General features: G+C 38.8%; 1 protein-coding gene across 2 annotated transcripts in view; it reads left to right on the plus strand.

Annotated features, from left to right (window-relative positions):
- Positions 1–13,657, plus strand: part of frmpd4 (FERM and PDZ domain containing 4) — a 96,362-nt gene that overhangs the window by 1,538 nt on the left and 81,167 nt on the right. Inside the window, exon 1 of one of the 2 annotated variants that reach the window (XM_056237691.1) lies at positions 6,746–6,997. The exons of the other annotated variant lie outside the window; for it this stretch is intronic. Coding sequence (XP_056093666.1) covers positions 6,969–6,997 — 29 coding nt within the window. The 5' untranslated portion in view covers positions 6,746–6,968. Of the gene's footprint in view, positions 1–6,745; positions 6,998–13,657 lie in introns of those variants that run through there. 2 annotated transcript variants of the gene reach the window in all.

The raw sequence follows: 13,657 nt of genomic DNA on the forward strand, positions 1-13,657 counted from the left end.
TGGTAACACACATGACATTATAAAAATACAATAAACATTAATTCAACAACATTAAATGTAACATAAAACCCTATAACTGATCATAAAAACTATGAAGAAACAGTTATTTCAACAGAAATACATCAGATGTGACGTGTCACGCAGGGAATTGTGGGAATGTCAATTTACGGTTTTTCACTGTAAATTATAGTGTTCTTTTACACTTCCAAAAACTGGTATTTTACTGTAAAATTACATTACATGTACGTTAAGTTAGATCTATCACAGTTATTCACCGTATATAGTGCGGAAACTTTTACCGTTAAAATCACGATCCTTTTTACTAACCCTCAACCATTACATAATCATTATTACACTAACACCTTCGGGTAACGTGTACCCTTCAGTTACGGCATCAATGTTCACAAATGAGACCTTATTGTAAAGTGTTACCAATATTACCATGAATTGCAAACGTGATTAAGTTTCGATGAATTCTCTCATGAACTCACAGCACTAAACCCATAGAGTTCACTATAAACCATGTTTATTCTTATGAATCAATAATTGATGTGATCTGTGTCGCATGTTCTTTATTCTGGTGAGTTTTGCTGGTGTTTGTGAACACGAGTGCGTAACACAACCGGCTCTTGTTGACATCCGCCTGATTCGACTCCATTTGAAGAATTTGTGCCAAAATGCTGTAGAGTTTGATTGGATGCACAGCTTTTGACATTGACAACAAAAGAAATGCCAAGTCTATGTGTTTCGCTCATTTTCTCTGTAACTTACGGGACATGATGGTGGAAAAAATATGAGATGGGACGACAAACTATATTTCCCAGAGAACCTTTGTGTTGAAACTTGGTTTTGCGAGCTTGTGTTGTGTTTTTCTAAATCTCAGATTATATGTTCCTGTTTTGGATTAAACTCACTCTTAGTTCAGTGAATTCTATAGCTCTATTTAGCTTGACTCAATTCTAAAGAACATATGGTTGTAAATAAGGAGAACCGTCTTAAATGTCTTCATATTACTGTACTAGACTAGTATTATACAGCATTTAGTTATTTCATTTTTTTGTCTAGTGATAAAGTAAGTTTACATTCATAGAAAATTATTTGAAAATGAATTTAAGCTTTATACTTTAACAGTAACTTTAGCATACTCGCTTCTTACTCTATATAGAAGCTTAAAGGGATCCGTCCGCCGCGCTTCAATAGAACCTTTTAGTGGATCAATTTATGGATTTAGTTTTAATTAATTGTGTTCTAATTCATTTTTAATTAAATTTTATGAGTTAAACAGCTGGTAAACATACTTTGTCATTAAAACCCCGTTCAACATGACACTATAATGCAAACATTTGCAACCTTTTTAGCACTAAAGAGTTCTCGGTAACACTTTACAATAATGTTCATTAGTTAGCATGAGTTAATGTATTTACCAACATAAACTTGTGCTTGAGAGAGCGTACTGTAACTTCAGCATGAGATGTGCAAGAATAATGAAGTGCTCATAATGCACGTTCCTCCTGTACTGGTGTTTAAAAGCATCCCATAATGCACCTGGTGAATGTCCAGCGCGAGAACTGCAAGCGTTCTCAAATCAAGATCACCAAGTCTTGAGTTTGTGCTTAAAAATGTGCCAAATATCTGCCAGTGGAGTCAGAAAAATAACCTTAAATTAATGCAAAACAAGATTATTTATCACTCAGATTTGTTCTTGTTTTAGGCATAAACTCCCTTCATTTTAATACTTTTTTTTAGAAAAATTTGATGCATTACCCAATTTTAAAGGGGTAAGTGGTCATGACATGGATTGTTTTTTATTAGTTAAGGTTCACTTATAATGTTAATAGTTTTTTGCACATAAAGAAACGCGGCTCCTTTAAGGTGTGTCGGTAAACGCCCACTGTTATGATTGGCTAATGTCACTGCATCAACACAGTATCAACACACACACACACACACACTCCCTGATCTGTTATCAGAGGTAAATGTCGAAATTATGCATTTCAGAAATGTACATTTACAAATCACAGTGAGCTAAAATGATATTAATTTAACCAATGTAATAATTTAAGGCGGAAACAATGAGCTCATTGAAGTAATGAATACTTGTTTGTGTTAACAAATGATTATGACATGTAGATATACACGCATGTGTGTAACTGTGGTTGCAGACGCTCAGTCCTCTTGCATGCGAGTGTTCACGAACTGGTGTTCAATACGGCGAACGACTTGCGTATTCGGCCCATTGAAACACTCACTGATGATGAGGCATCTATGCGTATACATCTATGATCGCAGATCTTCTGAAGCCTCAGAGACTCAAACCTGCTGTTTAAAGCAACACTAAGTAAGATTTTTTACCTTAAAATAATGTTTCCAAACTGGTTTCAGTGGTTCTTTAAGTCGTAACAGGGTGAAAGGCACTTCTGGATCCTGTATCTGCTATAACCACGCTGTGTAAGATTGCCAGATCGGGTCGCGTTTCTGTAGTTCTAATGAGACATCAGAAAACTACACATTTGACTTGCTTTACGTCAAGCGTTACAATAGTCATTATTTAGTTTTTCTTCGTTTCTGATGTCGCAATACATCATACTTTCATGAAATCATGCAACATACTCTAGCTTGTCTGCGGACATCGTTCACTCCAGAGCCAGCGCTGGATAAACAGCGAGTGTGTGTGCGATAGTCGGCTCCGCTAGGCTAACTTATTTACAACAGCGGTAATGGACAATTCCACTTCCAACCTGTAGGGCGACCGCAGAGGAAACGTTACTTGCTTTAAACCGCATTATTATGATTTACGGCTTATTAATATAGCGCGCGATTAGTCGACTAACGGCTGAAATGAACGACTTCTAGTCGACTAGAGAGATCTTTGGCCTAGTAACTATTGGTCGATGTCTGGCTCTGGAGGCGGGAATATGCAGATGAGTTTGCCCATGTGACGTCAGAAATCCCGCAATACTTTTTCATAAAAAATATAATGAGTAGATGTTTCCACATATCTGACAACTAGCACAAATACAAGCAAGTCCACATCTCCACTGAACTTTCTTTATGCATCAAACTAATTCCATCAAGTGAAATAATCTGGGGTGGATTTAGGAGTTTCTAAATGAATGAAATCAGCAGCTTTACAGGAGATTCCAGACGCTCGTGACCTTGTTATTCCCAAACACTCCCGTTTTACATCACATTTGTGTGTGTGTGTGTGTGTGTGTGTGTGTGTGTGTGTGTGTGTGTGTGTGTGTGTGTGTGTGTGTGTCTGTGTGTGTGTGTGTGTGTGTGTGTATGTGACGGGAATCTGGAAAGCTTTGGCTTATGGTGACCTACATATAGTGGCACGTTTGTTCAGTTGTCCACGGCTGTAATGATGTGGTTGTGTATGATGGATAAACACGCATGATTCAGCATTAAACAGAAACACATCACGCCTCATGCGCCGGTTCACAGAGTCTAGCGAAACGCTTGTGTGGAAGGACAGACGCTTTATTAATCTCGTGCTGAGAGAAGCTTGTGATGCTTCGGCATCCAGACATCATCACTTCAGTGTTGCACATTACAATATACATTTGTTTTTAATCACCCATAAGTTTGATTAAACCATTCAAATGTGAAGAATATAAGAACAAAACACTAAACATGTTTAGGGTGAATTTTGATAAAATTATTTACCAATTTTTATTTTATTTTACTATTTAACAAAATGCACAGAAAAACAATAAGCTGCAGGAAAAAGCAAACATTGACTGCAACATAATCAGTTATTGATATTTGGTTGATTGTCTTGTTTTTGCATGTGTTCATAATCTCTTTGCCTGGACAAAAATGATGTCGCACAATTTTTCATGATTCATTGCTTTATTATCACCAATAAACCAACCGACTCGAGGGCACAACTACACAATATGACTACAAAATCATTAATAATATTTGAATAAAGATGAAGATGTCAATTTTTCTAGTCCGGATATCACTTTTGAACACGACTGTGCTTGTACATTTTTAAAACATTTTTGACGTCGACATGTTTTATTATTATTATTATCACATTTTGCCATTATGGAATTGAGAATCTATAGCCAGTTTGCTGCTTAATGGTCCTTAAAATAGGCAAGTGTGTGTGTTCTTCCATCATGAACAGATGCAGCATTTCATGTTATGCTTCTCATGCATTATTTAATACGCATAAAAGCATGTTTTGCACATGCAGAGAGTGTTTAACTGCACTGTCTTTCTCATCGCTGTCAGTCATTTAAGCTTTAGTAGAGCTGGAATATACAGGAGAAACTCGAAAAATTAGAATATGGTGCAAAAGTTCATTTATTTCAGTAATTCAACTTAAAAGCTGAAACTAATATATTATATAGACTCATTACATGCAAAGTGAGATATTTCAAGCCTTTATTTGTTATAATGTTGATGATTATGGCTTACAGATATGAAAACCTTTTCACAATATTCTAATTTTGAATTTGGGGTTTTCATAAGCTGTAATCCATAATCATCAAAATTATAACAAATAAAGGCTTGAAATATCTCACTTTGCATGTAATGAGTCTATATAATATATTAGTTTCACCTTTTAAGTTGAATTACTGAAATAAATGAACTTTTGCACCATATTCTAATTTTTCGAGTTTCACCTGCAAAAATTGTACAAACAGTATCCTGACATATGACTTAGTTATTGTTTATTTTTTATTTAGTTTATTTATTGCCTATTATTATTATAAATATATTATAACTGAATGTATTTACTCAAGCATTAATGAGAAATTCGCACAATATCACAAAGAAGCGAAGAGTTGTTGTGCATGTATATGTGTGTGCATATGAAGTGTTTCGAGCTGAAGACAGAAGTGTCCAGCACTGATATCCGGTACAGCACAATTCACATCTTCACCCGTTATTCAAATATTATTATGATTTTGTCTTCATATTGCGTAGCTGTGCTTGGAGTCGATTGTTTTATTAGTGATAATAATGCAATGAAACATGAGGAAATGTGCGACATCATTTTTGTCCAGGCAAAGAAACACATGCAAAAATAAGAGAGAACCAAACAAATATTAATAACTGATTATGTTGTAGTCAATGTTTGCATTTTCCTCTCAGATTTTTGTTTTCAAAGCATTTTTTTTTTTTTGCATGGTAAAATAAAACTTGTAGCTGTAGTTTGCATTTTTGTCACATACCTTACCCAAGTTTAGTGTTTTGTTCTTCCATCATATTTAAAATATGAATAAGATATTTTCCGCATTAGTTCTGCAGAAGCTTTCCCTCATTGCACACTTTGAATGATTTGCCAAAGACACACTGTATTCGACTGTTGCTTGCGACACACTGGGTTATTATGTAACGTTTCATCAATGACTTTCTGATTCCATCTCACACTAGATAGATTAATAATAAGTCGTTTGATATTCATAGTGATGTGCGTTTCTACTGGAAGAGAGGCGACATTTTCCTGCTCTTCAGTGCAATCTCTTTCTAATGTCTGCAATTGGTTTAATGGTTTGTTGAATAATTGTTAACATAGATACTGTTATGCAAGAAAAAATGACGATTTAGTCTGACGATAGAGTAAATGCTATGAAAACACTTTCGGTTGGTTTATTCAGCCCAAAACGGACTCATTTATAGGAGAAATCAGCCGTGAGAGACGAGACGAGCAGAAACACGATGTAGAGGAACAATCTATTACTGCGCTTTACAGAATGGCAAATTAGTTATTTGTGTTTATGTAGTTGTATTTTTGTGTACATTGTTGTATTATTATGTGCTTTATAAATAAATTGGAATAGGAAGAACTGCAATATGAGACACATAAGTGAATGAGAAACTAATTTTGTGTTTCCATTTGCTCAAATAGCAAAAAAAATTATAAATAATAATAGTCCACAATAGTGTTTCCACGAAGCATTAACTATTTATTATTATTATTATTTGATGCCATGGTAATAGGCTCTAACAGAAAGTAAAGTGTTGTAAATGTACATAACCTTTTTTTAAGGAAATACTATATATAGAATAACTGCAGAAACATGACAGCACTTTTTGTTTTATAGCAACACTGTTGGTGCAGGTCAGAGCTCCGAGTTTACATATTGTAATTATGAGTTATTCTATGAACGCTTTTACAAGTCTGAGAAGCGTGAACGCACATTGTTTTCAAAAAGGTTTCCAACGAACAGTCCTCTCGCCTGCTATTGGTCACACTCGCAGATAGCCCCGCCCCCAAACCCACGCCAATTTCTGGCGCACTGGATCTTTTAACGCTCGCAAGTTTTGTGTAATTTTTTTTATAGCTTTTCCCTTTTCTCTGTATCCCCAAATGTTCCTTTTTCTGTATTATTTCTTTTTGTACTGAATTATAATTATGAAAAAAAATAAAAAAAATCTTGACACGCTCAAACAGAACGCGCGCTCACAGACAGTCAGGTGTGTGTTTCTGTTCATCATCGCCAAACTATCTCTCTTTTCTCCTCTCTCTCTCCCCCTCTCTCTCTTCATCTCCGTTTATCCTCCTCCTCTTCTTTACGGAACGGCCACGCGCTTCTCGGTTCTCCCCAGTCTCGCGCTAGTGATGACGCGACCTCCGCACGCGCACGAGCATAGGCTACATTCATCAGCCGTGGACATGTGAGATTAGATGGAGGTCCATCAGCTGGGGTTCTCGTGCTCTGTTTTACACTCCTCTCCATGCAATCCCTCGCTTTATCATCCCTCGCTTTCTCTCGCGCGTCCGCGTCTCGCGCGCTGCTGCCACCGCGATGGGGAATTAACTAAAGTTGTCCGCGAGCATCGGGAGATGTGAAGGATGTAATCTGAGGGAAAAGCGGATCGTGTTTCAGTCATGCAGGAGCAGATGAAGATGAAGATCCCACAGGACCTGCTATCAATCGCTCTTTTCTAAACCATTTCCACCGAGACGCTTGAGGATGAAATCGGAGTGAGTCCGGATCCATGTCATGATGGACGTGTTCAGTTTCGTGAGGAGGTGAGTCTGCGGGCGTCGCGCGAACATTCGCGGTCTTTACACTGTTATCATGATGATATCGGGGTATTGACTTCTCGCAATGCCTGTCTTTTAATCGCGTGTTTGACTGGATGATGAATATGCAGAAGTGCTGATGGTGATGATGATGTCACGGGAACTGATGATAACGCATCTGTCGCATCTTCTCATTCATTCAGTCCTGATGCCTTAAATACCCAAATATCAGTCGAAGTGCCTGAAATACGAACCTTTAGAAACAGCGAATATTATTGCCTATATTTACACACGCACATGTGTGTGTGTGTGTGTGTGTAGTTAATTTAAAATTCTGCATTTAGAGATTTATAGTAAGTAGCCTTCTATGTAGAAAAACAGTATTTTAAATCACAAATTTGTGCATTATTCAATGTCTATGTAGATTTGGTTTCAAACTATATTGATGACACACATGCCTATTGTGCAAATCAATAATAAAGTGATACAAATAATAGCACCTATATCACAAAAAATGTCAAACTGTGGACATATGATACTGATATACTGAGTTATTGATACAAGATCACTTAATTTTACTGAGACATTTAAGACATCTTAAAACTATATATATAATACACACACACACACATGTAAAAATGTGTATGTGTGTGTATATGTATATGCATGCATGTAATTTATTGTATATATTAAGCATTAATTTATGTAGCTACATCTTTTGGCCTGTTGTATTATTTATGATCATAATAACACCGTATTCTGCATATATTATCAAGCTCATATGTTGATGAAGTGGAGAATGGCGCTTGTGATTTAATTCGTGTCCCTCATATATAAGCCGGACGTTAAGCTCATTTCATCCCTGCGACTCTAAACTCTCGAACCTATTTGGCTTGTTTGATTTTTCTTGATTTTATCCCGGCTAATCCTCCTAAAGGATTGGCCTCTGGGTCCCAGTGGCATCGTCGCCTCGTCCAGAGTTTCTCCTGCACAATAATCATCCAGATTAAACATCTATAGAACAGCTCTTTATTTCATCTGGCAGCTTTATGCATGAAAGAATGGGTTTGCTCTGTGTGAACGGGAGGATCGAGGCCTTCAGGACTATTCCCAGTGATGTTCCCAGTGCTGTTCCCAGTGATGTTCCCAGTGCTGTTCCCAGTGCGGTTCCCAGTGTTGTTCCCAGTGCGGTTTCCAGTGTTGTTCCCAGTGCGGTTTCCAGTGTTGTTCCAGTGCTGTTCCCAGTTTTCCCCAGTGCGGTTTCCAGTGTTGTTCCAGTGCTGTTCCCAGTTTTCCCCAGTGTTGTTCCCAGTGCGGTTCCCAGTGCGGTTTCCAGTGTTGTTCCCAGTGCGGTTCCCAGTGCTGTTCCCAGTGCTGTTCCCAGTGCTGTTCCCAGTGCTGTTCCCAGTGTTGTTCCCAGTGCTGTTCCCAGTGCTATTCCCAAGTGTTCCCAGTGCTCTTCCCAGTGCTGTTCTCAGTTTTCCCAGTGTTGTTCCCAGTGTTGTTCCCAGTGTTGTTCCCAGTGCTGTTCCCAGTTTTCCCAGTGTTGTTCCCAGTGTTGTCCCCAGTGCTATTCCCAGTTTTCCCAGTGTTGTTCCCAGTGCTATTCCCAGTTTTCCCAGTGTTGTTCCCAGTGTTGTTCCCAGTGCTTTTCCCAGTTTTCCCAGTGCGGTTCCCAGTGTTGTTCCCAGTGCTATTCCCAGTTTTACAGTGCTGTTCCCAGTGCTGTTCCCAGTTTCCCCAGTGTTGTTCCCAGTGCTGTTCCCAGTGTTCCCAGTGTGGTTCCCAGTGTTGTTCCCAGTGTTCCCAGTGCGGTTCCCAGTGTTGTTCCTAGTGCGGTTCCCAGTGATGTTCTCAGTGTTGTTCCCAGTGCTGTTCCCAGTGCTGTTCCCAGTGTTGTTCCCAGTGCTCTTCCCAGTTTTCCCCAGTGTTGTTCCCAGTGTTGTTCCCAGTGTTGTTCCCAGTGTTGTTCCCAGTATTGTTTCCAGTGCTATTCCCAGTTTTTCCAGTGCTGTTCCCAGTGCTGTTCCCAGTTTTCCCCAGTGTTGTTCCCAGTGTTGTTCCCAGTGCCATTCCCAGTTTTTCCAGTGCTGTTCCCAGTGCTGTTCCCAGTTTTCCCAGTGTTGTTCCCTGTGCTGTTCCCAGTGCTGTTCCCAGTGTTGTTCCCAGTGTTGTTCCCAGTGCTGTTCCCAGTTTTCCCAGTGTTGTTCCCAGTGCAGTTCCCAGTGTTGTTCCCAGTGCTATTCCCAGTTTTCCAGTGCTGTTCCCAGTGCTGTTTCCAGTTTCCCCAGTGCTGTTCCCAGTGCTGTTCCCAGTGCTGTTCCCAGTGTGGTTCCCAGTGTTGTTCCCAGTGTTCCCAGTGCGGTTCCCAGTGCTGTTCCCAGTTTTCCCCAGTGTTGTTCCCAGTGCCATTCCCAGTTTTTACAGTGCTGTTCCCAGTGCTGTTCCCAGTTTTCCCAGTGTTGTTCCCTGTGCTGTTCCCAGTGTTGTTCCCAGTGTTGTTCCCAGTGCTGTTCCCAGTTTTCCCCAGTGTTGTTCCAGTGCTGTTCCCAGTTTTCCCCAGTGTTGTTCCCAGTGCTATTCACAGTTTTTCCAGTGCTGTTCCCAGTGCTATTCCCAGTTTTTCCAGTACTGTTCCCAGTTTTCCCCAGTGCTGTTACCAGTGCTGTTCCCAGTGCGGTTCCCAGTGCTGTTGGGATTGTAAGTGTTTTGTGATGCTTGGAATGAGAAACATTTGACATCTGTGGTCACTGTGAATTACTGCACGTGTTCTGAATCTGAATCATGAACGTCTGGAACATGTTATGGTTGAATAATGACAGAACTGTCTTGTAATGTTAGTTGTCATGTGATCTTTTTGAAGCGATCATGTCCTTCTAACTCGTTCTTTATAAACCGTAATCTTCTGCATTCTTAATCTCCTGAAAACAATAGCTCTTGCATAAGGGAAATATTGGATTTGAGGGATTAAATTAACATAATGAACTAAATTAATTAAGTTGATCAAATGTCAGCAAAGGGCAAATGCTTGATTGGAAATGCAGTGTAAAGCTTCAGCCCGCAGATATGGGTGCATGTGCATTGAGAATATTTGGACTTTGAAAAGATAGGCTGAAGGTTAAAGAGCGCTTCATCTTATTTATAAGACAGTGTATGAAAAGAAGCACTTTGGAGAGTTATGAAAGCATCATCTTTAATTCATGCATCTCTTCGCTGCTGGAGAGAACTCGCTGGAAAGATGATGCCTAAAATAATTAAAGTGCGCATGAATCCTGTTTCCATGAGGAGGAACGGCCTTGAACGAGATCTAAAGATGGATGTCAAAAATGCACTGAGGATTATGAAGGATATCTGTTTCTTTACTCATCCGAGGCTCCTAAACTCTGAACACAAGACAGTCCTGTTGCTTTAGCGAAGCAGCAAGTCAACGTCCCTCCGCGATCTACATGTGTGTTACGCTTTAAACACTAATGTTTCCTGCAGTCAGTTTACACGTGCGTCAGCTGCGCTTTCTCATACATATCATTCATTCGACGATATAAGACTCAAGTCTATCTGTTATGATTTTACAGATCATATTTTCATGTAAAGCAGTTATTTTTTCCTGCTATGAAAATAGAGCACTTCTAATATGTCAGCAAATTAAAATCACTTGTTTAGTGATGGTCATATTCAATGTGTTCACTGTAAAGCCGAGCTTCTAAGCTGTAAAACAGAATCTATTTATAAGTAAAAAAAAAAAAAAAAATCTATTTTGTGTTGATTATGTGACGTGATAACTTTGGATTTAATAGTTTAACAATAAATCGATGAATTGATCGCTCATTTAAACAACCAGCGATTATGGCAATTTATGTAATTGACATCCCTAATGAGATCTAAAAGGTTCTAATTGAAGTTCATCCACAAATTAGAGTTTTGTCATCCTCATGTTGTTCTAAACTGATGTTTTAGTCATTATTCACTGATAATCTTGCCAAAGATATTGTATTGAGTAAAGTGTCATTTATTCCTGTGATCAAAGCTGAATTTTCAGCATCATTACTCCAGTCTTCAGTGTCACATGATCCTTCAGAAATCACTCTAATATGAGGATCTGATGCTCAAGACACATGTATGATTATTATCAGTGTTGAAAACGGTTTATATTTATGTAAAAACTATCATACATTTTTTTATAGGATTTTTTGATGAATAGAAAGTTCAAAAGAACAGCATTTATTTGAAATAAAATCTTTTGTAACATTATAAATGTCTTTACTGTCACTGTTGATCAGTTTATTGTGTCCTTGATGAATAAAAGTATTAGTTCCTAAGTATTAATCTTTTTGACTCGGTAGTGTATATCTATACAGTTTTTATTCATTTTTATTTTACTTTTAATTATTTTACTAGATGAAAATGAGAAATGTTTGCTTGGCAACTAGCCGAAATAAATATTTTTTTAGTATTTTATTTCATTTAACATTTCTTTTATTTCAAGTAACAATTAATTTAAGTAACTATAATGCTTCACCTTCAGTGAAGGTGTAGTTGTAGTTTCAGTGAAGGTGTTGCTGTAGTTTCAGTGAAGGTGTTGCTGTAGTTTCAGTGAAGGTGTTGTTGTAGTTTCAGTGAAGGTGTAGTTGTAGTTTCAGTGAAGGTGTAGTTGTAGTTTCAGTGAAGGTGTTGCTGTAGTTTCAGTGAAGGTGTTGCTGTAGTTTCAGTGAAGGTGTTGCTGTAGTTTCAGTGAAGGTGTTGCTGTAGTTTCAGTGAAGGTGTTGCTGTAGTTTCAGTGAAGGTGTTGCTGTAGTTTCAGTGAAGGTGTAGTTGTAGTTTCAGTGAAGGTGTTGCTGTAGTTTCAGTGAAGGTGTTGCTGTAGTTTCAGTGAAGGTGTTGTTGTAGTTTCAGTGAAGGTGTTGCTGTAGTTTCAGTGAAGGTGTTGTTGTAGTTTCAGTGAAGGTGTAGTTGTAGTTTCAGTGAAGGTGTTGTTGTAGTTTCAGTGAAGGTGTTGTTGTAGTTTCAGTGAAGGTGTTGCTGTAGTTTCAGTGAAGGTGTTGCTGTAGTTTCAGTGAAGGTGTTGCTGTAGTTTCAGTGAAGGTGTTGCTGTAGTTTCAGTGAAGGTGTTGCTGTAGTTTCAGTGAAGGTGTTGTTGTAGTTTCAGTGAAGGTGTAGTTGTAGTTTCAGTGAAGGTGTTGCTGTAGTTTCAGTGAAGGTGTTGCTGTAGTTTCAGTGAAGGTGTTGCTGTAGTTTCAGTGAAGGTGTTGCTGTAGTTTCAGTGAAGGTGTTGTTGTAGTTTCAGTGAAGGTGTTGTTGTAGTTTCAGTGAAGGTGTAGTTGTAGTTTCAGTGAAGGTGTTGCTGTAGTTTCAGTGAAGGTGTTGCTGTAGTTTCAGTGAAGGTGTTGCTGTAGTTTCAGTGAAGGTGTTGCTGTAGTTTCAGTGAAGGTGTTGCTGTAGTTTCAGTGAAGGTGTAGTTGTAGTTTCAGTGAAGGTGTTGCTGTAGTTTCAGTGAAGGTGTTGCTGTAGTTTCAGTGAAGGTGTTGCTGTAGTTTCAGTGAAGGTTTTGCTGTAGTTTCAGTGAAGGTGTTGCTGTAGTTTCAGTGAAGGTGTTGCTGTAGTTTCAGTGAAGGTGTTGTTGTAGTTTCAGTGAAGGTGTTGCTGTAGTTTCAGTGAAGGTGTTGTTGTAGTTTCAGTGAAGGTGTTGCTGTAGTTTCAGTGAAGGTGTTGCTGTAGTTTCAGTGAAGGTGTAGTTGTAGTTTCAGTGAAGGTGTTGCTGTAGTTTCAGTGAAGGTGTTGCTGTAGTTTCAGTGAAGGTGAAGCTGTAGTTTCAGTGAAGGTGTTGCTGTAGTTTCAGTGAAGGTGAAGCTGTAGTTTCAGTGAAGGTGTTGCTGTAGTTTCAGTGAAGGTGTTGCTGTAGTTTCAGTGAAGGTGTTGTTGTAGTTTCAGTGAAGGTGTTGTTGTAGTTTCAGTGAAGGTGTTGCTGTAGTTTCAGTGAAGGTGTTGCTGTAGTTTCAGTGAAGGTGTTGCTGTAGTTTCAGTGAAGGTGTTGCTGTAGTTTCAGTGAAGGTGTTGTTGTAGTTTCAGTGAAGGTGTTGTTGTAGTTTCAGTGAAGGTGTTGTTGTAGTTTCAGTGAAGGTGTAGTTGTAGTTTCAGTGAAGGTGTTGCTGTAGTTTCAGTGAAGGTGTTGCTGTAGTTTCAGTGAAGGTGTTGCTGTAGTTTCAGTGAAGGTGTTGCTGTAGTTTCAGCGAAGGTGTTGCTGTAGTTTCAGTGAAGGTGTTGCTGTAGTTTCAGTGAAGGTGTTGTTGTAGTTTCAGTGAAGGTGTTGCTGTAGTTTCAGTGAAGGTGTTGTTGTAGTTTCAGTGAAGGTGTTGCTGTAGTTTCAGTGAAGGTGTTGTTGTAGTTTCAGTGAAGGTGTTGCTGTAGTTTCAGTGAAGGTGTTGCTGTAGTTTCAGTGAAGGTGTAGTTGTAGTTTCAGTGAAGGTGTTGCTGTAGTTTCAGTGAAGGTGTTGCTGTAGTTTCAGTGAAGGTGAAGCTGTAGTTTCAGTGAAGGTGTTGCTGTAGTTTCAGTGAAGGTGAAGCTGTAGTTTCAGTGAAGGTGTTGCTGTAGTTTCAGTGAAGGTGTTGCTGTAGTTTCAGTGAAGGTGTTGTTGTAGTTTCAGTGAAGGTGTTGTTGTAGTTTCAGTGAAG

The sequence above is a fragment of the Rhinichthys klamathensis genome, unplaced genomic scaffold (assembly GCF_029890125.1).
Source record: "Rhinichthys klamathensis goyatoka isolate OS25496 unplaced genomic scaffold, OSU_Roscu_1.1 h1tg000496l_1, whole genome shotgun sequence".
Taxonomy (NCBI): domain Eukaryota; kingdom Metazoa; phylum Chordata; class Actinopteri; order Cypriniformes; family Leuciscidae; genus Rhinichthys; species Rhinichthys klamathensis.